At 54.2% G+C, this 20,254-nt stretch overlaps 1 protein-coding gene and 1 non-coding gene across 8 annotated transcripts; both read left to right on the plus strand.

Moving 5' to 3' along the window:
- Positions 1 to 3,619: 3,619 nt before the first annotated feature.
- TNPO2 (transportin 2) lies at positions 3,620 to 20,113 on the plus strand. Of its 7 annotated transcripts, none has more exons than XM_036302709.1 (25): positions 3,620 to 3,643; positions 5,396 to 5,507; positions 6,767 to 6,842; positions 6,928 to 7,077; positions 9,337 to 9,443; positions 9,538 to 9,671; positions 9,752 to 9,833; positions 9,908 to 10,030; positions 10,138 to 10,256; positions 11,261 to 11,321; positions 11,420 to 11,585; positions 11,772 to 11,924; positions 13,799 to 14,024; positions 14,218 to 14,389; positions 14,849 to 14,935; positions 15,013 to 15,120; positions 15,204 to 15,362; positions 15,856 to 15,943; positions 16,126 to 16,224; positions 16,775 to 16,870; positions 17,174 to 17,279; positions 17,546 to 17,645; positions 17,725 to 17,799; positions 17,921 to 18,047; positions 18,127 to 20,113. In XM_036302709.1, exons 2-24 carry the CDS (start codon positions 5,409 to 5,411, stop codon positions 18,026 to 18,028), a joined length of 2,694 nt encoding a protein of 897 aa, XP_036158602.1. In that variant the 5' UTR covers positions 3,620 to 3,643; positions 5,396 to 5,408; the 3' UTR covers positions 18,029 to 18,047; positions 18,127 to 20,113. The 7 variants fall into 7 exon arrangements, with proteins under 7 accessions (XP_036158602.1, XP_036158600.1, XP_036158603.1 ...); XM_036302707.1 differs by lacking the exon at positions 3,620 to 3,643 and adding an exon at positions 3,665 to 3,775; XM_036302710.1 differs by lacking the exon at positions 3,620 to 3,643 and adding an exon at positions 3,665 to 3,775 and having other exon boundaries at positions 17,204 to 17,279.
- Positions 14,081 to 14,149, plus strand: LOC118652671. Its single transcript, XR_004966678.1, has one exon. It is a non-coding gene; the product is annotated as a small nucleolar RNA SNORD41 (small nucleolar RNA).
- Positions 20,114 to 20,254: the final 141 nt, after the last annotated feature.

Raw genomic sequence — 20,254 nt, forward strand, 5'->3', positions numbered from 1 at the left:
CAGTCTATCCCATGATCAGGTTCCTGTACCCCTTCCATCAGGGGAAGAGCAGGGCCTGGAGGATCATGGTGGTCACTGGGACCTGTGGAGGCAGAGGGAGGAAGGGCAGATAGCTGTGGTCCTTCCTGGGAGAGGGCAGCCTGTTGCCAGGTTCCAGCCTGTGGGAGTTGGGGTGGAGCACCAGAACAGACAAAACTCCCTGTCCTAGTGGAGCTAACATTCTAGTTGGGGAAAACGGACAAGAAACAAACAGGACACATCAGATGGTTATACATTTGGGGTAGGGTATGAAAGGGGGACTGATATCAGAGTGGAAGAGATGGCGATTTTAAGTAGGTCATGGATGGCCTGCCTCCCTGAGAAGGTGGTATTTGTCCCAAGTTCTGAAGAAGGTGGGATTGGCAGTGAAGAGTCTTTGGAAGTATTTCAGGTGGAAAGAACTGCAGGTACAAAAACCTCAAGCTGAAACCATCCCTGACTTGAGGAAGCAAGCAGACTTTGGAACAGGAGACATACCCTCTCTCATTTCCTGCTAATACACAATAAAGTCTGGTTTTTAAAATTTTGTTTATAATCCTCACCCAAGGATATTTTCCCATTGACTTTTAGAGAGTGGGAGTGGGAGAAACAAACATCTATGTGAGAGCGGGACATCAACTGATTGCTTCCTGCAGATACCTTATCAGGACCTGGGCTGGGGAGGAGCCTGCAACTGAGGTACATTCCCTTGACCGAAATCGAACCCGGACCCTTCAGTCCACAGGCCAATGCTCTATCCCTTGGCTATAACCCCTGAGCCAAACCGGCTAGGGCTGGTTTATTTTTTTACATTGGCCCAAAGTGTTGGGGTCCAACCCCAGCAGGTCCAGGGGCCACCAAAGGTGTGGACGGAGTCGGTGAAGAAGAAATGACACGGAGACAGCATTCAGTTGATCAGCAGCCTAGTGAGGATCTCCAGCCAAGTTCTGTCTTTTATTGTCTTGTTACATCTGTCAATTTCTATTCCAAAGGTTAGGGCGTTTCTTTTCTCCATTCCAGGGAGTAAAGATGATGTAGCTTAAGGGTGATTGTTCGTAGTTAAAGTGATTACCCGCCTGGCATTTAGTTAAGGGGTTTTATTCCCTCCCTAACTTCAGGGAAAAATCCCTACCTGGGGAAACAACCTTTCTGGGAGAGGTGACCTTGGTTAAAACACATAGCGCTAAGAAGGGGAGCAAACATGCCATATATGCCAGGTCCCTTGAAACATGCTGTGCAGATGTTTCTTCCCCACAGCAACTGTGTCAAGCAGCAAGGATGGACTGGCTTCCGGCACCAAAGTGCTTTCCTTCCTACTTTGGGGAAGCTGAGCTGACCCAAGTGTGACTAGTGGGGGGAGGGGACATAGCCCATGGAGCCACTTCTACTTCCTACTCCCTGGAAGCCATCAGCAGTGGTTGGATCTTTAAAAAGAAACACGTGGGAGAAGTAGGTCGCCCCTGCAGCAGCTTAGCTTCTATTCTGAAGTGTCAAGCGGCAGGAGGAGCTGATGGAGTCCTGGCACCTCCCTTCATGGTGCTCACCAGCTCTGACCTGGGGAAAGTCTGAAGGGGGAGGAAAAGAAAATTTCAGGTTTTGGTGAGTCAAATAGTTTGGCTTCAGACTATTCTGATGTCTGTTAGCAGTTTGATCTTGGGTAAGTCACTTAGCCTTTCTGTGGCTCAGGTTCTTCATCTATAAAATAGGTGTAAAATGCAGAACCATCTCTAGAGTCAGGTTCTAATGTTCATATAGTCAGTGGTAACCCTGACATTTTGAACAGCTGTCATTGCTTTCCAGGGTGAAGCAACTGGCTTGTGTTTGGTGGTCATGTTTGAGAAATACTGACCATTAAAGCTGGTTCAGTGTGATGAGATGCACAGGCAGAGAGGCTATTGTAAAGCGATAGGCATTTGTCTGCCATCTCAGATTCACAGTTGGGCATCAGCTCCTTGAGTGTCTTTTTGCCCTAGAGCTTCTAGATGAAGTAAGTTTGCCATGCACATGGCTGTTGTGAGAATTACATTTAGAAACTGCCTTACAGGCAGTAGTAGGTGCTTAAGAAATGGGGTGAGGAGTCCCAATTCAGTACTCAAATCCACCAGCTGGGGGGAGGAAACTTACCAGGACTGTGGGCCATACAGGTAGCAGGGGCCACTTTATTCTGCCCCATCCCCACTCTCCCGAGGCTTGTGCAGAGTCGCTGGAAACTTTACGAGTTAAAAGGGAGGTGAACCCTAACAAATTCTCTCCTGCATCTCTAACTCGCTCCCCACCTGACCCTTATCTGGGGCAATCCCCAACCCTGAGCAAAAAATTCCCACCGTTCATAAACTTTCCGGAAACCTATATACATAGTGCCAGCCCTTCAAATTCAACCTCACCCTTTCTTCTGTTTAACGCCCACCTCCAGGGCTCTACAAATCCCCAGGCTCTGAGTCTCAGCTAGAGCCATAGCCGCGGGTGCCAGGAGGGAATTGTAGTCCAGATAAGTGCGGGCGCGAAAGGCCACTGCGCATGCGTAGGCAGCGGCTTCTCGCACGTGTCTCTCCGGTCGGATGTCTGTCCAATTCTGCCCGCTATGGTGGGCATCCAGGCTGCTTCAGGGAACTCGACTGTCGGGTGGAGCTCGGCGCCTGCCCACTTTTCTCAAGCCGGTGCTCAGCAAGAGGGGTCTTAAACACCTGTTTTTCATGAATGAACGGAACCAAGACTGACTTTGTCAACGGAAAGTGGGCTGAGAAACCGATCCCCTTCCTCCAGGCTGGGGCAAAAATTGACCTTGTGCCTCTCCTGAGGCCAAGAAGTCTCTCAGGGCAGGGCTGGGTTGTCCTCAGAGCACTGGGTCTCCAGCTCTTTCCTGCTCGTAAGAGGAAGCGGGCCCCACTTTGTCCTACGGCGGCGCAAAGATCACAAAAATGCTTTCTTTATGACCCTGCTCTCGCCTAAATTTCCTGGGCCGTTCCACTTCATTCAGCTTCAAGTGGGGAAAGGGATTAGGGCGTTTTTGCTCCAGTGTTTATTTTATTAGGTCATTTCATTAAAAATTTTACATCCTTGTTTTTTTCATATCCCTGTAAAAATTGTTAAACTGGAATTTAATCTGGGAAGTATATAACGTAAAATGTAGCAGAGGCTTCGGTAGATGAGCCTGTCTCCGGCACTCCCTTTGTCTGGCTTTTTTTTTTTTTTGGTCTCTGGGGTATAAAGTCCACACGCGGCTGTTCCCTCGACTCTCAACTGGAGCACACAGACTGTACTCCTACCAAGTACCCTCTGGATGGGGGGAGGGAGGCAGTTAAATTCTCAGAGGGGGTGACCGGCACCGCAGCTGGCTCTGGCGGAGCGGTCCCGGTGTCCACTGCACGGCCCAAGTCCCAGGTTCCGCCAAACTTAGCTGGAGCTTCCACGTGAGAGCCGCTGAGGAAGACGAGACGATGGGAGGACCGGCCGGCCAGAGAGGCCAAGAGAGGCGCTCACTCTTCGGTCACGTGACCCATCTCGGCGGGGCCTGGGTCTCCCGGGTGTATGGCCACGTGCGACCGCTGCTGCTTCCGATTGGCGTGGTTGGGCCAATTTGAACGGCGTACGGGAGCCGCCGCGGCTCATGTGGGGCCGCGTTTGTGTATGTATGAGTGTGTGGTTCTTTTTTTTTTTTTTTTTTTTTTTTTTAATTCCCTCGCTTTGGCTCCCTCCTTCCGCGCGAGTCTCACGAGAAGCCGCAGCACAAGGCGCCGCCGCTGCTGCCTCGGGCCGGGTAAGTGGGCCTCACCCGGAACCGGACCTGCTCGGCTCCACCTGGCGTTGACCCCCGTCAGGGTCTGTGCCTGTGCCGCGTGCTGCCCGGGCGTCAGGGCCGTGCCTGACCCGTAAAGGCCGCGAACCTTGGGTTCTCGGGTTGGGCCCGATTCTCGAGGCAGCAGGAACGGGTGGGGGGGGAGGGGGAAACCGAGCCGGGCTTAGGGGGTGGGGCCTCGGAGCCCGGTCCGCTCTTGGTGCCGAGAGAATCCGGCCAGTGGGGCGCCTAGGGTCGGGCTGGAGATCATCTGATTGGGGGACGTCGCTTGGATCGGGTGTGTGCCGGGTGGGGGTGCTCTTCGGTGGGGCTTGGTTGGGTCTCCTTGGGAGAGGCCGCATTGAAAAGTTGGGGGCTCTTTTGGGTTCTGATGAGGAGGGTCGTCAGACTTCGGCCTAGAGGGCTTTTCTGGATCCGTTGGGGGGAGTGCCCCAGGGGTGGTTCGGCCTAATTGGGGGGAATCCGCAGGGATCGACGAAGGGGGTTTCCGGCTGGAGATGGTGTGGGGGCTTGTCCAAACTTGATGGGGGGAAGCAGCGGAGATCCGTCAGCAGGAGATGCTGCTGACCGGGGCGGAGGGCGGGAATGGGGGACAGGCTTGGCCAGACCTACTTGGGGGAAAGGGACAGGGACCTATCTGCTTCTGTCGCAGGGTGGGCATCCTTGACTGGCTCTCTCTCTCGGAGAGGCAAGCGGCCTGATTAAGGGGAATCGCTGGTCCAGCTAGGCCTGAAACGGGAGTCTGTATCCGGCTGAGCTGGATTAGGGGAGGCGGCAGGGATCATGAATATCGGAACGCCTTGGGATGGTGCACCTAGGGAGGCTCAGGGACCAGACCCCCAGGCCTCGGCAGAGGATGTGGCGGAGCTTGAGGTCTCAATTTCGGGAGAAGGGGGATCTGCTTGCACTGGGGAGACCACGGGGGCCAGAGGTTATCGAGGTCTGGGGCAGGGTACCTGGTTGGAGAAGTGGCTGGGCCCTCGAAACCTTAGGGCCTGCAGCCAGGGGCTGCAGAACGCCCCCCTCCCACCCCCCCAGGCTCTGCCGCCAGATGATGATCCACCTCCACCGGGCCCAGCCACTGCCTCCCATGGCCCATTTCCACCTCTCCCTGCCTGTTCTCCCATGCTGGCTACTGTGCCACCGTGAATGGTGCAGATTGCTGGGACATCCCCCCCCCCCCCCCCCCCCACTTAGGGCGATGCCTCATCCCTCAACCGAGCCACCATAGGTAAGGGGGTGGGGGCAGCAGGAGCCAGCCTGTGATGGCGCCCTGAGCCCTTCCTCTCAGCCTGGAAGCATCTCAAAATGTTAAGGCTATTGATTCACCATGGGTGGTAGAACTATTACTACTGCCATTTTGCAGATAAGGAAACTGAGGTACAGAGAGGTTGAGGGACTTGTCTGGTAAGTAGCAGAGCTCAGGAGTGACCAGTGCAGGTCCATGCTCTGAATTGGTCCAGGCTGAATTGGCAGCAGCACTCCTCTGATTACACTTCCGCTGCCAACTCTCTGGGTCTCAGTCCCATCTCACACAGAGCCCCGGTGACCGAGCCCTGACCCTAGCTCCTATCCCTGCAGCTTGCCTTGCACCATGGACTGGCAGCCAGACGAGCAGGGTCTGCAGCAGGTCCTACAGCTGCTTAAAGACTCGCAGTCACCCAATACAGCCACTCAGCGAATCGTGCAGGATGTATCCTTCCTTCTGGGCCTGGGGGAACTGGGCAGACATCTGCATCCCCTGAAGGCCACAGAGGATGGGGCCCATCCCCTAATCCCTTGGCAGAGAATTAAGGGTTAGAATTTTTGGGTCCCATTTCCAGAAGAAATGTGACTCTGGGGCTGGGGGAATGACACCTCTAGTTGGGATTCAACTTTTGTTTAGGTTCATGGTTAAAAAATTTTTTCGATTGGTTGTTCAAAATACTTTTTAAAATAATTAAACTTAAAAAAATATATTTTTATTGATTTCAGAGAGGGAGGGGGAGAGAGAGAAACATCAATGATGAGAGAGAACCATTGAATGCCTGCCTCCTGCATGTCCCCCACTGGAGAGAGCCTGCCTCCTCCATGTCCTGACTAGGAATCGAACCATGACCTGGTTTATAGGTCGACACTCAACCACTGAGCCATGCCAACCGGGCCTATACATACTTAAACTTAAAATACTTAAACCATTCGCAAGTTTCCTTTTTTGTTGTTGTTATACTCACCTAAGGATATTTTTCCATTGATTTTTGGAGAGAGTGAAAGGGGGGGAGGGAGGAAGTTGAGAGAGAGAGTGATTGGTTGCCTCCCTCACCAGGGTGGGGATCAAACCTTACAATCCATGTATATGCCCTTGACTGGGAATCAAACCCGTCTGTGTGCTGGCAAACATGCTCTCACTTCTTTTTTTTTCCCCATATATTTTTACTGATTTGAGAGAGAGAGAGAGAAACATCAGCGATGAGAGAGCATCATTGATCGGCTGCCTCCTGCACGCCTCCTAGTGTGGTTCGAGCCTGGAACCCAGGCATGTGCTCTTGACAGGAATCGAACCCGGGACCCTTCAGTCTACAGGCTGATGCTCTATCCACTGAGCCAAACCAGCTAGGGCAACGCTCTCACTTCCGAGCCACACTGGCCAGGGCTCGGATTCCTTTTTTTTTTTTTTTTTTTTTTTAAAGCAGACAACATTGGATTGCTGGTAAGCAGAGCTGAGTAGCAGCTGCCATCTTCACACAGAGCCAGGTCTGCTAGTCCTTACCTGCTCTGGCCAGGTCTTCGAGAGTGCTGGGGAGCTCAGGGATGCTCCCTCACCTCCTGGGTGAGTTTGACATGCCTGAAATACTGCATTGTTGTAGGCATGGGGATTGACAGGTGGCTGCCTGGTCCCAGAGGTCAGAGGTACTGTCAGCTACATGGTAGGGGGAAGGCCCTTGTCTCCCAAGTCCCTTAACAACCTGACAGAAACTCAAACAACTGAACCAGTTTCCCGACTTCAACAACTACCTGATCTTCGTCCTGACCAGACTCAAGTCAGAAGGTATGAGGCCCTCGATGCCCCGCCCTGCAGGCTAGACCCCCACTCGCTCCCCTGTGGTCCCCTGAGCCGCAGCTCTCATCCCCAGATGAGCCTACTCGCTCTCTCAGTGGCCTCATCCTCAAGAACAATGTGAAGGCGCATTACCAGAGCTTCCCGCCGCCCGTGGCGGACTTCATCAAGCAGGAGTGTCTGAACAACATCGGCGATGCCTCGTCCCTCATCCGAGCCACCATAGGTAAGGGGGTGGGGGCAGCAGGAGCCAGCCTGTGATGGCGCCCTGAGCCCTTCCTCTCAGCCAGGAAGCATCTCAAAATGTTAAGGCTATTGATTCACCATGGGTGGTAGAGTTATTACTACTGCTATTTTGCAGATAAGGAAACTGAGGCACAGAGAGGTTGAGGGACTTGTCTGGTAAGTAGCAGAGCTCAGGAGTGACCAGTGCAGGTCCATGCTCTGAACCACTCCTTCCTGAAATAGCCATTCTTGCTTCGGAGGCAGTCACCCAATGCCCAGAATTTTGTGTTAGGTCCTGAGGGCTCAGCAGATTAAAATCAGAGCTCCCTACCCTTGTGGAGCTTCCTGTCATTAATGAGTTAGCTTTGCCTTGGAGACTTCCTGATTCCTGGAAGGCTGCCTGAGGGAGTTAACAGAAGGATGACCACAATTTTCGAGCAGTTTATCTTAAGCCTTTTTTTTTTTTTTTAATATATATTTTATTGATTTTTTACAGAGAGGAAGGGAGAGAGATAGAGAGTTAGAAACATCGATGAGAGAGAAACATCGATCAGCTGCCTCCTGCACATCTCCCACTGGGGATGTGCCCGCAACCCAGGTACATACCCTTGACCGGAATTGAACCTGGGACCCTTCAGTCCGCAGGCCGATGCTCTATCCACTGAGCCAAACCGGCTTTGGCTATCTTAAGCCTTTTTACTATTGATAAATACATCCCTACTATTTGTTACTGACTTACACCCCCCCCCCTCAGTTTATTGAGGTTAGTTGACATATAATGACTTACATTTTTGTTTCTTTAAAATCTTTGTCAACTCTTAAAACTTGCTTTTAAAAAGGTGTTGTATGTAACTATTTTAAGTGAAAAGACAGATGCGCTTACCCTAAGGCAGCAGTTCTCAACCTGTGGGTCGCGACCCCCAAGGTCAAACGACTTTCACAGGGGTCGCCTAAGACCACCGGAAAACACATGTATAATTACATATTGTTTTTGTGATTAATCACTATGCTTTAATTATGTTCAGTTTGTAACAGTGAAATTGGGGGTCACCACAACATGAGGAACTGTATTAAAGGGTCGCGGCATTAGGAAGGTTGAGAACCACTGCCCTAAGGGAAGGTAGTCTTAAAATGAAATAAAGACAGAAAAATAGTGTAAAATTGGAGATAGATGCTGGGGCCTACCACAAGATCAGCCCTGGCTTTTGTTAAGAGACTCATAGCGCCAGCAATGCACCCTCACTCCCCACATGCCAGCAGAAGGATCTGAATTCACCAAGTGCATTCTGGGTGTCAGGCTCTGCTCTGGATACTTGATTTACGTCACTGAAGTTTCCCAGTAGCCCTGGTAGGCTGATGGACTTTGTTCCCATTGAGGCACAGAAAGGTTAGGTGATGTGGCCAACGTCACACAGACAGGGATGGGACTGCGACTGCATTCACAGTCTACCTCAGGGAGCTCCTTTACTAGCAGAGCTGTAAGCCAGGGTCATCTGGAGTGTTGGCACTGGCAGCAGCTTCCCCTAGGAAAGACTGCCACCTCCTGGCTTTAAATATTATCTCTGCACTGACATCACTCACGTTCAGCCCAGCTGCCAAACCCCTGTACTGCCTTCATCCTTCATTCAGATGCCTACTGCAGGTTGTACTTGGGTTTCCAGTAAGCAGTACAAGGTCTCAAGAGGCCATGTGGCCCTCTTGGCCCTGCCCCTCCCAGCCCTCACCTCCTTCTGCTCAGGCCCTGTGGTTCCTTATCCATCTGTAATCTCTCCAGGCATGTCCCTGCCCTCAGGCCTTTGCACCTGCCATTCTCTGCCTGGGATGCTCTTTACCCAGGGACCCGGATGCTGCTCCCTCATTTCCTTCAGGCCTTTGCTCAGATATCAAGATGTCACTTGGAGGAGGCTCTGGACACCCAGTTTTAAGTTGCTACCCTCGTCCTCAGCCCTTGCTAGCCATCTTCTCTACTTTATTTCCCCCTTTAGCTCTTGGCATATAGCCTCCCAGTTTTTTGCAGGTTTATGTTGACCTAGCAGCTTCCCTCACTAGACAGACAGCTCCTGTGGGCAGGGACTTTGTATTTAGTACTGTGCTGCATCCCGAGACCTGGAACTGAGCTGATTTACAGTAAGGCTCAGAGGATCTCAAAAGGTGTGTGGGGCTCACAGGGAGAGCATCCTAAGAGTGGCAGGGAGAACTGGGGTGCCGAGCAAGCCCACCTGCACCCAGCCTGAGGCAGCGTCCTTTCCTGGCTGCCCAGGCATTCTCATCACCACCATCGCTTCCAAGGGTGAGCTGCAGATGTGGCCTGAGCTGCTGCCCCAGCTGTGCAACCTGCTCAACTCGGAGGATTACAACACATGTGAGGTAGGCCATGGGCCATGGCCCCCCACCCCCTGCCCCCAAGTGGGAACCAGGACTGGACCTAGACCCGCATCCATGTATGTTCCTCACTATTCAGGGAGCCTTTGGCGCCCTGCAGAAGATCTGTGAAGACTCGTCTGAGCTCCTGGATAGCGATGCCCTCAACAGGCCCCTCAACATCATGATCCCCAAGTTCCTGCAGTTCTTCAAGCACTGCAGCCCCAAGATCCGGTGGGTGCAGCTCCCCAGGGGTCTGCAGGGGGCCTGGAGTAGGCAGGGCGGGGGTGACCCACATGCCCACTCCCTGCCAGGTCCCATGCCATCGCCTGTGTGAACCAGTTCATCATGGACCGGGCCCAGGCACTGATGGACAATATTGACACTTTCATTGAGGTGGGCTACCAGGCTGGGGGTGAGCAGGGTGAGGGCCAGGGTCCCTGCTGTGGCTGACCCTCCCCTCCCTGCAGCACCTGTTTGCCCTGGCTGTGGACGATGACCCTGAGGTGCGGAAGAATGTGTGCCGTGCCCTGGTGATGCTGCTGGAAGTGCGAATCGACAGGCTTATCCCCCACATGCATAGCATCATCCAGGTGTGCACACCCAGGCCAGCCTGGGTGGGTGCTGTGGGGCTGGGGGCACAGCAGGTATCACCCCCAGCTGGGCAGGGCCTTCAGCTTTTCTCACTCCACTCCCCTAGTATATGCTGCAGAGGACCCAGGACCATGACGAGAATGTGGCCCTTGAGGCCTGTGAGTTCTGGCTGACGCTGGCCGAACAGCCCATCTGCAAGGACGTCCTGGCCTCCCACCTGGTCCAGTGAGTGTCTCTCCTGTGTGCTGTCCCACCCCAGCCTCCACCTTTCCTGTTTCAGCTTACTTTCTATACCTGCACACACTTTTGTTCAGTTTTTATTGATTTCAGAGGGGAAGGAAGCGGGAGAGAGAGAAGTATCAATGATGAAAGCGAATCACTGATTGGCTGCCTCCTGCTTGTCCCCTACTTGGGATCCAGCCCACAACCCAGGCATGTGCCCTGATCAGGAATTATAGGTCGATACTTAACCACTGGGCAACACTCGCTGGGTGCCTGCATATATTTTGGAGGATACGAATGTAGCTTTAGTGACTTAAAAGTTAGTTAAGTTATAGATGGAATAAATGAGAAGTCAAGAGAGCTTTAGGCATAGTTGGGTCCAGGTGCTCAAAGGATGTGAAAGGCATCTGTCTAGTCTGAGATCTACTTCCTCTCCATTGGCTTTGTTCTCAGGCATGACCTTCCCTCCTGGCTGTGGCCTTCTACAGCTTTACAGCTTAGGAACCTCTGAAAAAGAATTCCCTCTTGACCAGTATCTCCAGCAAAACTCCTAGGGTCAGCTTGGATCACTCACCTATCCCCAAGTCAGCGAAGACTAATCACAGTTTCCAATCCCAAGGTACATGGGCGCCAGTGGATGGGCTGGCTGCCTTGCCTGTTTGCTCCCCTCACCTGGCCCCATCCCAGGGAAGTTCCTGGTGACTGGGCCACATGTCCCTGCCTTAGGAGAACTAGGGGTCAGGCACTGTTCTAAGCTCAGTGTATTCAGCGGTGTCCAGGTCTGGGTCAAGAGCCTTCCTGTGGAGCCAGGAGTGGTGTCAGCTCTGTGCCTGTCACAGTGGGTAGCTCCCATTAAGGGAAATGAAGGGATGTGGGGCCAGCAGAATCACTGTGCGCTCTACAGTCTGCCTTTGACACTCCCGTCTGTACCTCTGCTTTCCTCTTGCCCAGGCTTTCAATCCCCCCAGGGCACCCTGCCTCCCAGTGAATAGCCTCTCTCCCAACAGGTTGATCCCTATCCTGGTGAATGGGATGAAGTACTCGGAAATCGACATTATCCTGCTCAAGGTCAGCTGGGCTGACCACCGGGCACAGGCAGGTGGGTGAGGGCGGTGGGGGTTGGGGCTGGGGCTCTGGTGGTGCTTAGTGGTTTGTCTGGCCCACAGGGAGATGTGGAAGAGGACGAGGCAGTCCCCGACAGCGAGCAGGACATTAAGCCCCGCTTCCACAAGTCGCGCACTGTGACACTGCCCCACGAGGCCGAGAGGCCTGACGGCTCTGAGGATGCTGAGGACGACGATGACGACGATGCTTTATCGGACTGGAATCTGAGTGCGTGGCCCGGCAGGAGGGGTGGCGGGGTGGTGGGGCTGGAAGGTGAGGAGAAACTTACTTGGAGCAGATCGTGAAGATCATCCTAATCGTGATCTCTGACCTGGGGGTATGGTGGAGGAGGCCCTGCCTGATGGGCTTCCCTGAGCCTGCCTCCCCCCCCCCCACAATTCCCTTCTGTCTCAGGAAAGTGCTCGGCGGCTGCACTGGATGTCTTGGCCAATGTCTTCCGGGAGGAACTATTGCCCCACCTCCTTCCCCTGCTCAAGGGCCTCCTCTTTCACCCTGAATGGGTCGTCAAGGAGTCGGGCATCCTAGTGCTGGGCGCTATCGCTGAAGGTGAGTGCCCTGGCTGTCCTGACTGCCTGAACTCTGACCCTTGTGCTAGCATGAGACGGGCTGGCCTAGGCGGAGCTGCCTGGGGGCAGAGAGTGGTGATGGACCTCATCCCTGAGTTCCCTCCCGAGGCCTGCTCAGCCTCTCCAGACAGAGTGGATAGTGCATCAGCCTGCGGACTGAAGGGCCTGGGTTCGGTTCCAGTCAAGGGCACGTGCCCAGGTTGCGCACTGGATCCCCAGTGGGCGCACGTAGGAGGCAGCTGATCAATGATTCTCTTATCATTGATATTTCTATCTATATCTCCCTCTCCCTTCCTCTCTGAAATTAATAAAAATTTTAAAAAATTAAGATAAGCTCAGGAGCCCTCACCCTGGAGAGCTTTCAGAATTTATCTAGGGAGAGGTTCCCTCACATTAGGTATTCTACATATTCATGGAGAAGAACTGGAGGAGCTAACGTTAAGCCAGTAAGAAAGGGCCTCTTGTCTTAGGTTATTAGGGGGTGCCCCATTATCTGTGTTCTCTAAATTAAAAGAGTGTCGACCTATGAACCAGGAGGTCAAGGTACATACATGTCCAGGTTATAGGCTCGAGCCCTAGTAGGGGTCGTGCCGGAGGCAGCTGATCGATGATTATCTCTCATTATTGATGTTTCTATCTCCCTCTCCCTTCCTCTCTCTGAAATCAATAAAAAAAACCCACAAAACTTCAGAGAAAAAGATAGCCCTGGCCAGTTTGCCTCAGTGGTAGAGCATCAGCTCGGGGACCAAGGAGTTTCGGTTTTATTCCCATCCCTGGTGGTCGGTAGGGGCTTGCGAGGAAGGCAACCAATTGATGTGTGTCTCATGTTGATGTAAGACATACTCATGGTTTTTTTTAAAAAGGAAGATGGAAAATAGAGAAAGAAATATCACAAACATCCAGGAAAAGTTTCAAAAGAAACCTGTGTGGTCACTGCCCACAAAGCCTGAGTGAGTGCAACCCGGTCATCTGTGAATTAATGAGTGACCATGTTGAGGTGGAGCTGATGGCAAAGAAAGGTTTGCCCTGTTGTGGCTTCCCCTCCTGACCCTACTTTTCACTGACTCAAACTTTTTTCATCACTGACTTTAGAGAGGAAGAGAGAGACATTGATTTTGTTGTCTCACTGATTTATGCATTCATTGGTTGATTTTTTTTGTTGTTAATCCTCATCTGAGGATATTTTTCCATTGATTTTTAGAAAGGGTGGAAGGAAGGAAAGGAGGAAAAGAGGGTGTGGAGAGAGAGAAAGAAACATCCATGTGAGAGACACATCAATTGGTTGCCTCCTGCACCTGCCCCAACTGGGGCTGGAAATTCAACCTACAATCCAGGTATGTGTCCTTTATCAGGAATCGAACCCATGATCTTTGGGGCACTGACTGACTCTAACCACTGAGTCACAGCCCAGGGCCATTGGTTGATTCTTTTTTAAAAAATATATATTTTGATTTTTTACAGAGAGGAAGGGAGAGGGATAGAGAGTTAGAAACATTGATCAGCTGCCTCCTGCACACTGCCTACTGGGGATGTGCCCACAACTAAGGTACATGCCCTTGACCAGAATCGAACCTGGGACCCTTCAGTCTGCAGGCCGACGCTCTATCCACTGAGCCAAACCGGTTAGGGCAATTGGTTGATTCTTGTATGTGCCCTGATGAGAGATGGCTCACATAACCTTGGCATATTAGGACGCTGCTCTAACCAACTGACCTACTAGCTCAGGGCTCTGAGCTAATTTAAACTCTGAGCCTCAGTTTCCCCATCTGACAGGTTCGGATGATCCTCTCCCCTAAAGAGTGGGTGTGGCTGGGCTCAACTGGACTCAGGATTGTCCCTGTGCTGTCCTTACAGGCTGTATGCAGGGCATGGTACCCTATCTTCCCGAGCTGATCCCACACCTCATCCAGTGCCTGTCGGACAAGAAGGCCCTGGTTCGTTCCATTGCCTGCTGGACGCTGAGTCGCTACGCCCACTGGGTGGTCAGCCAGCCGCCAGACATGCACCTCAAGCCTCTGATGACAGAACTGCTCAAGCGCATCCTAGATGGCAACAAGAGGGTACAGGAGGCAGCCTGCAGGTGACCCCTGGCCCCTGGCCCCCCAGTCCTTACCCCCTGCGCCGCTGGCTGCCATCCGGGAAGTGATGACACTCATTACCTCTGATATTCGCTGATTTCTAACGTATTCGTACTGGCTGATCCCGGGTGCTCTATCTGCTTCTGGCCCAGCCGCCACCTGTAGATGCCCACTGAGCCCTTTCTCCCCTTCTAGTGCCTTTGCCACCCTGGAGGAGGAGGCCTGCACAGAGCTGGTGCCCTACCTCAGCTATATCCTGGACACTCTTGTCTTTGCCTTTGGCAAGTACCAGCATAAGAACCTGCTCATCCTCTATGATGCCATCGGCACCCTGGCTGACTCTGTGGGCCACCATCTCAACCAGCCGGTGAGACCCCACAGCACCTCCCTCTTCCCGATTCCCTGCTTACCTCTGGCATCCAGGGACCTGGCGGCGACCCCGTGTTGCACACCAGGGACATGGCCATGACCTCGACAGGTAGACAGAGCCCTGGCCCCTGCCCTCGCCCTTTCCCAGTCTAGTGGGGGAGACACACAGTTATGAAACAGCATGGTAAGTGCTGTGCTGGGAGCTCAGGGGCCTGCGGGTAGCAGGAGGCTGACCCAGGCTCCTGAAGGGGCAGTGGTGGATAGGGCGGGGCTTGGGATGGGTGAGAAGAACTGGTGGTCTGGCTGGATGGCCAGGGCTTGCAGGATCCCATGAGACACAGTGGGGAGCCAGGCCTCATTGCTCAGGCAATAGATGCTTATGGGTCACAGGGAGCCCTGTTGGTTCCCAGACTGCCATCTTTGCCCAGAGAGCCCCAACTTCCTGCTCCCCCTCCAGGAATACATCCAGAAGCTGATGCCTCCGCTCATCCAGAAGTGGAACGAGCTCAAGGATGAAGACAAGGACCTCTTTCCTCTGCTGGAGGTGGGTGGGCTTCAGGCTCCCTCCCACAGTCCTGCCCCACCCACCCAAGTTCACCTCTCCTGCCTTCCTCCCACCAGTGTCTGTCATCCGTGGCCACTGCCCTGCAGAGCGGCTTCCTGCCCTACTGCGAGCCCGTCTACCAGCGCTGCGTCACCCTAGTGCAGAAGACACTGGCCCAGGCCATGGTGAGCACCCATCTGCCCGCTCCTCTGCTGCTGCTCCAGCCCTGGCCTACCGCCCTCACCTTCCTGCCTACCCCTCTGCCCAGATGTATACCCAGCACCCTGAGCAGTACGAGGCTCCCGATAAGGACTTTATGATCGTGGCACTAGACCTGCTCAGCGGCCTGGCCGAGGGCCTGGGTGGCCACGTGGAGCAACTGGTGGCCCGAAGCAACATCATGACACTGCTGTTCCAGTGCATGCAGGTGGGTGGGCACCCTTCGCAGACCTCTCACAGTGATGACACCGAGCAGCCTGTGTGGGCCACCCTGGGGGGGGTCAGGGTCCCCAAGGACATCAGGGAAAGGGGGCCTATTACAAAAACTTATAATTCTTTTAAAAAGGCATTTGATTAAGACATGAGTAAAAACTCATTTTCAAGGCAACAATGTAGAAAACTTAGAAGTATAAAATAGAAAACGTGAAAGCACAGCCCCTTCCCCATCACCCCCAGCCCATGTATCAGCAGTTACATGTGCCCCTTTCTTCTGCAGCAGTGCCCTGAGCAAGGCACTGGCTCACACGGCCCCTGAGCCCTGGTGTATGTGGGGGCCCGCAGCCTTGGTGCTGGGAAGTGGAAGGGTTAGGCTGTGTTCCTGGGACTGCTCCCCTAGCTGCCCTGAGCTGAGGGATTAGTTGGCACCCCAGCTGGTTGGGGGGAGGGGAGCCGTGCCATGCTGACCCTGCTCTGACCCCCAGGACTCGATGCCTGAAGTTCGGCAGAGCTCCTTTGCCCTCCTGGGAGACCTCACCAAAGCCTGCTTCATCCATGTCAAGCCCTGTATTGGTACGACACCCATCTCATCTTCACCTCACAACCCTGCCCTGGCCTCAAGTGATGGAACAATGACCAGGGAGGACTGTGACCGAACTAGGATGTGTTCGTACTGTCTGATGGGGCCCGCCCAGCCCGGTCCGGGAGCTCACCCTGTGGGTCCTCCTGCTCAACACCCCTCTTTTCCCCACCAGCTGAGTTCATGCCCATCCTGGGCACCAACCTGAACCCTGAGTTCATCTCTGTCTGCAACAATGCCACCTGGGCCATTGGCGAGATCTGCATGCAGATGGGTGAGTGCCCTGCAGGTGGGCAGGCTCTGCCCCTCCCCATTGACCTGTTCCTGGCCTAGAGCCTGGCTCTGAGTGACAGGTCCCCTTGAGAGGGTGCTGGTGCTCCTTGAGGAAGGCTCCCATGGACCAGGGGCAAGTGGGTACCTCTGAGCATTTTCATCAGAGATGGGCCGAATGGCTGAAAGGCCATCTGTGATTGGCTTCTGTAAAGAGGCAGGACAGGAGCCTTGTTCTAATTGGACAATTTGCCACCTCCCCACACCAAATGCAGTTCCACAGGGATTGGTAGGGAGACTTTGGCAGCTTCCCCTCTCCCCGCAAAGGAGCTGGCCATCTGGCCTCACCTTGGTGTTCATCAGTGACTCCAGGGAAGCTTCTGGTGTTTAGAGGGTGTGGATCTACCTCTGGTTGGCTATGGGTCCTGGCCCAGGAACCAGCTAAAGTTTTTTTGCTCCGTCACTAGATGTGCCTGGCCAGTATCTAGATGCAACTGCGGTGGGTGGCATGGGTGGCGTTGGCTGTGTGTGGCTCTGACTGTCTGGTCCCCCAGGGGCAGAGATGCAGCCCTACGTGCAGATGGTCCTCAACAACCTGGTGGAGATCATTAACCGGCCCAACACACCCAAGACCCTGCTGGAAAATACAGGTGGGTGCCAGGTCTCGCTGCTGCCGCCCCCTTGCTCACCTCCTGGAGGTGGGCTTCTTGGCTGGGAGTGTAGTTAAGTGGCCTTGGGAAAGAAACAGGGAAGGTATCTGGAAGGACCTGGAAGGGGTTCTGGGAGGTGAAGCAAGAAAGCTAATGCTGGCTTCCAGGGAAGACCCAAGCGGGGCCGAGCTCCAGGCCCTGGTGGCTGGCAGGAGCTATTCCCCTGTGGCCCGTGGGACGGGGCTTGGTGCCTGGTGCCAGAGGCCCCCCCATGTACTGTCCCGGGGCCACTCGGGGTTGCAGGTCGCCTGACGAGTCCCTCTGCCATTCCAGCCATTACCATCGGCCGCCTGGGCTACGTGTGCCCACAGGAGGTGGCACCCATGCTGCAGCAGTTCATCCGGCCTTGGTGTGTGCTCATCTGTGTGGGGCCTACCGTATGGTGGGCCGGGCGGCAGAGTGGGTGGGACAGGCCCAATCCGTTCCCTTGCCTGTGCCCACCCAGCCCTGCTCACCGTCAGATGCACGTCCCAGCCCCATCACCCTCTGACCCCCTGCTTCCTCCATGCCCCATAGACACAAAGCCCACCCCAGCCCCTCTACCCACTGTTCCTATGGATGCCCCTCCTGCCCCACCCCTGCCGGCTGATTCCCCCCTGCTCACCTTCCCCACAGGTGCACATCCCTCAGGAACATCAGGGACAATGAGGAGAAGGACTCAGCCTTCCGAGGCATCTGCATGATGATAGGCGTCAACCCCGGGGGCGTCGTGCAGGTTGGGGCGGCTGGGCTCTGAGGGAAGGCACTGGGGCTGGGCTCGGGCGGCCCCTCACATGGGATCCGTCACATTTCAGGACTTTATTTTCTTCTGCGATGCTGTAGCCTCCTGGGTGAGCCCTAAGGATGACCTTCGGGACATGTTTTATAAGGTGAGGCTCCTGCTTTGCCCTGATGTAGTCCCAGGAGGTGGCAGGGGAAGGCTCTCTGAGGGGAGAGGCTGAGTTCATCTGCTCTGTTCTGGTGTCCGTCTCCCACCTCCCCGGCCCGCAGATTCTCCATGGCTTCAAAGACCAAGTTGGAGAGGAAAACTGGCAGCAGTTCTCAGAGCAGTTCCCGCCGTTGCTCAAGGAGAGGTTGGCTGCCTTCTACGGGGTCTAGAGGAGCATTGAGACTGCCGGTGAGGAGGCTGCATGTAGGGGCAGGTGCTGTCATCCAGGCTGAGGGAGCACAGGCCCTGATTCTTCCTCTCCCTGCAGGTTTCTGTCTGCGTCGTCATCGGAGGGGTGGCTGGGGAGCACACCGCGTCCAGAAGTTGCCGTGCCCTGGTCGAGGGGGTTAGGGAGGAGTGAGTGGGACCCAAATCCAGATGCCTTTCCTGCCCATCTACCTGCCATGCCTGGCCTGGGTGGCCGGCAGTGGTGGGCAGGTGGGTGGGGCCACCACACTCATCCTACAAATGGGAGGGGGGTGGGACTTCTTGGCAGCAAGGGCCCCTTTCTCTAAGTAGGGTCACCACAGGCAGCCCACATGGGCCAGCCATGTGGGGGGGAAGAATCAACACCGCCGACCGAATCCAGCTTAGGGTGAGGCAGGGGGAAAGCAGGCGGGGAGGGGGGGGTCCCTGTAGAGGTGTGTACACACACGTACACACGTGGCTACACGCATGTGTGGGCGCTGCAGCCAGCTAGGCTGGGTCAGCTGCCCCACCATTTCCCTGACTGCATGGAGACAGTAGAATTAGTGAACCCCTGAGTTAACCCATGAGGCCTTCCGTGTAACCTGCATCTAGAGTTTAAGACGCTTCAGCCGTTTTACCAGAATTGATGATGATTGGGGAGGGCTGGGTGGGTTGGGGTCCTTTGCTGGGAACCCAGGGTGGGATAAGAGGATGGCCACCTTGGGGCTGCCCTGTCAGCACACACACACACTTTGACCTGCTCAGCACACTTCTGCCAGCTCTATGGCAGCCGCAGCCACCATGTCCCTCTCCTTGTCTCATCCCGGCCAGAAGAGTGGGGACCAGAGGAGTGGCTAGGGCTGGCCAGAGGTCTCCCTTCCTCCCTCCCTTGTGCTCCAGTGACATGAAGACACTGGGCCGGGGCCTTTTTCTGGAAGAGAGCTGCAGTGGCCAGAGCGGCTGACATCTACCCCTGCCTCTCTCCATAAGCGTGTCCATTTAAAGGGCAGTCTATTTCTCTGTGCTCCAGAGAGCCCTCCTCAAGTTCCAGGCCCAAGTTTTTATAATAAGGGCCGGGGCATTTAATTGATGTTGATGAGACAAAAGCTTATGCTTTGCCAGCAAGAAGGAAAGCAAGGGCTTAGAGGAGGAGTGGTGAGGCCCTGAGTCTTCCTGTTCGTCACTGCTCCCAGTGGCCCCAAGAGCCTGCCAGATTGGGGCAGTGATTCTAGGGGTCCTTCTGGGATTGGCCAGGGATGTGGTCACCGTGAGAGAGGATCCCCTAGAACTAGAGGGAATGTGATTCTGAGTTGGCCTAGAAATGAAGCTGGGCCCTGCAGCCCCCCTAATGTTTTCTTTTTTCTCCTCCCCTGCTTTTTACTTTAGGGGTCCCTTTAGGGGTTTTGGGGGGGTCTGATGATTCCTGCATCTTGGGGCCTGCTCCATCCCACTGGGTTCTTGGACCCTACCCCCATCATAGTCCTGTGTCTTCTCAGACAGGGTCAGGCCCTGCCTCTATTCCAAGGGGCACTTGGTGCACATTCCATAAACTCAGCTGGTTCCCCCTCCCCCTTGAAACTCCAGCAGGTCTCTGGAAGCCATTTGTAAAAAAGAAAAAAGAAAAAAAAAATTTTAATACCATTTAATTTCCTGGTAATTCCAATTCTTTGGAGCATCCTCTGCTGGGTCTTGGGGTGTGTGGATTGGATTGGCTGGCTGATGGGTTGGGAACTCCTCCACCCAGGATGAGGGTCTCCAATTGCCTTCAGGGAAGTGGGAGTCTGGTTCATTGTCTTATTTTTTTTTTTTTAACTATTTAATTTTAATTTATTTTTGCACAACGAAGTTGTAGCTTCTCAACCTCCCCTGCCCTGGGCTGTGGACCCTGACTGGCCTCGATCCACAGTCCCACTTGCTCCCATGTTCCTCCTTCCCCTTCACTCTTCCTCCTGCGGGCTCCAGGGTCTGTCCATTTGTTACTGTGCTGTGCTGGGGATTGGCGCCGAGGTGGCGTGAGATTCCACTTGTGTAGAACTTTGTTGAGTAAAGATCAGTTTCTTGTGAAACCTCGGTCTCCACCCGGCCTCCTGTGTCCTTGTCTTTGGCAGTAGAGATGTTGAAAGGAACTGGGAAGCTTTAAGAATGGGGGTGCACAAGATTCAGGAAATAATTGGGGGAGTGGGAAAGGAACTAAGCAATAACAAGGC

Source organism: Myotis myotis, unplaced genomic scaffold (assembly GCF_014108235.1).
Source record: "Myotis myotis isolate mMyoMyo1 unplaced genomic scaffold, mMyoMyo1.p scaffold_m19_p_32, whole genome shotgun sequence".
In the NCBI taxonomy this organism is placed as follows: domain Eukaryota; kingdom Metazoa; phylum Chordata; class Mammalia; order Chiroptera; family Vespertilionidae; genus Myotis; species Myotis myotis.

Excerpts from the sequence above, each read along its gene's own strand:
- TNPO2 (XM_036302713.1), top strand. The coding sequence starts at position 5,409 with ATGGACTGGCAGCCAGACGAGCAGGGTCTGCAGCAGGTCCTACAGCTG. Across the intron at positions 9,444-9,537 it reads AGGATTACAACACATGTGAG|GGAGCCTTTGGCGCCCTGCA; the intron begins GTAGGCCATGGG and ends CTCACTATTCAG. Across the intron at positions 14,936-15,012 it reads ACCTCTTTCCTCTGCTGGAG|TGTCTGTCATCCGTGGCCAC; the intron begins GTGGGTGGGCTT and ends TCCTCCCACCAG.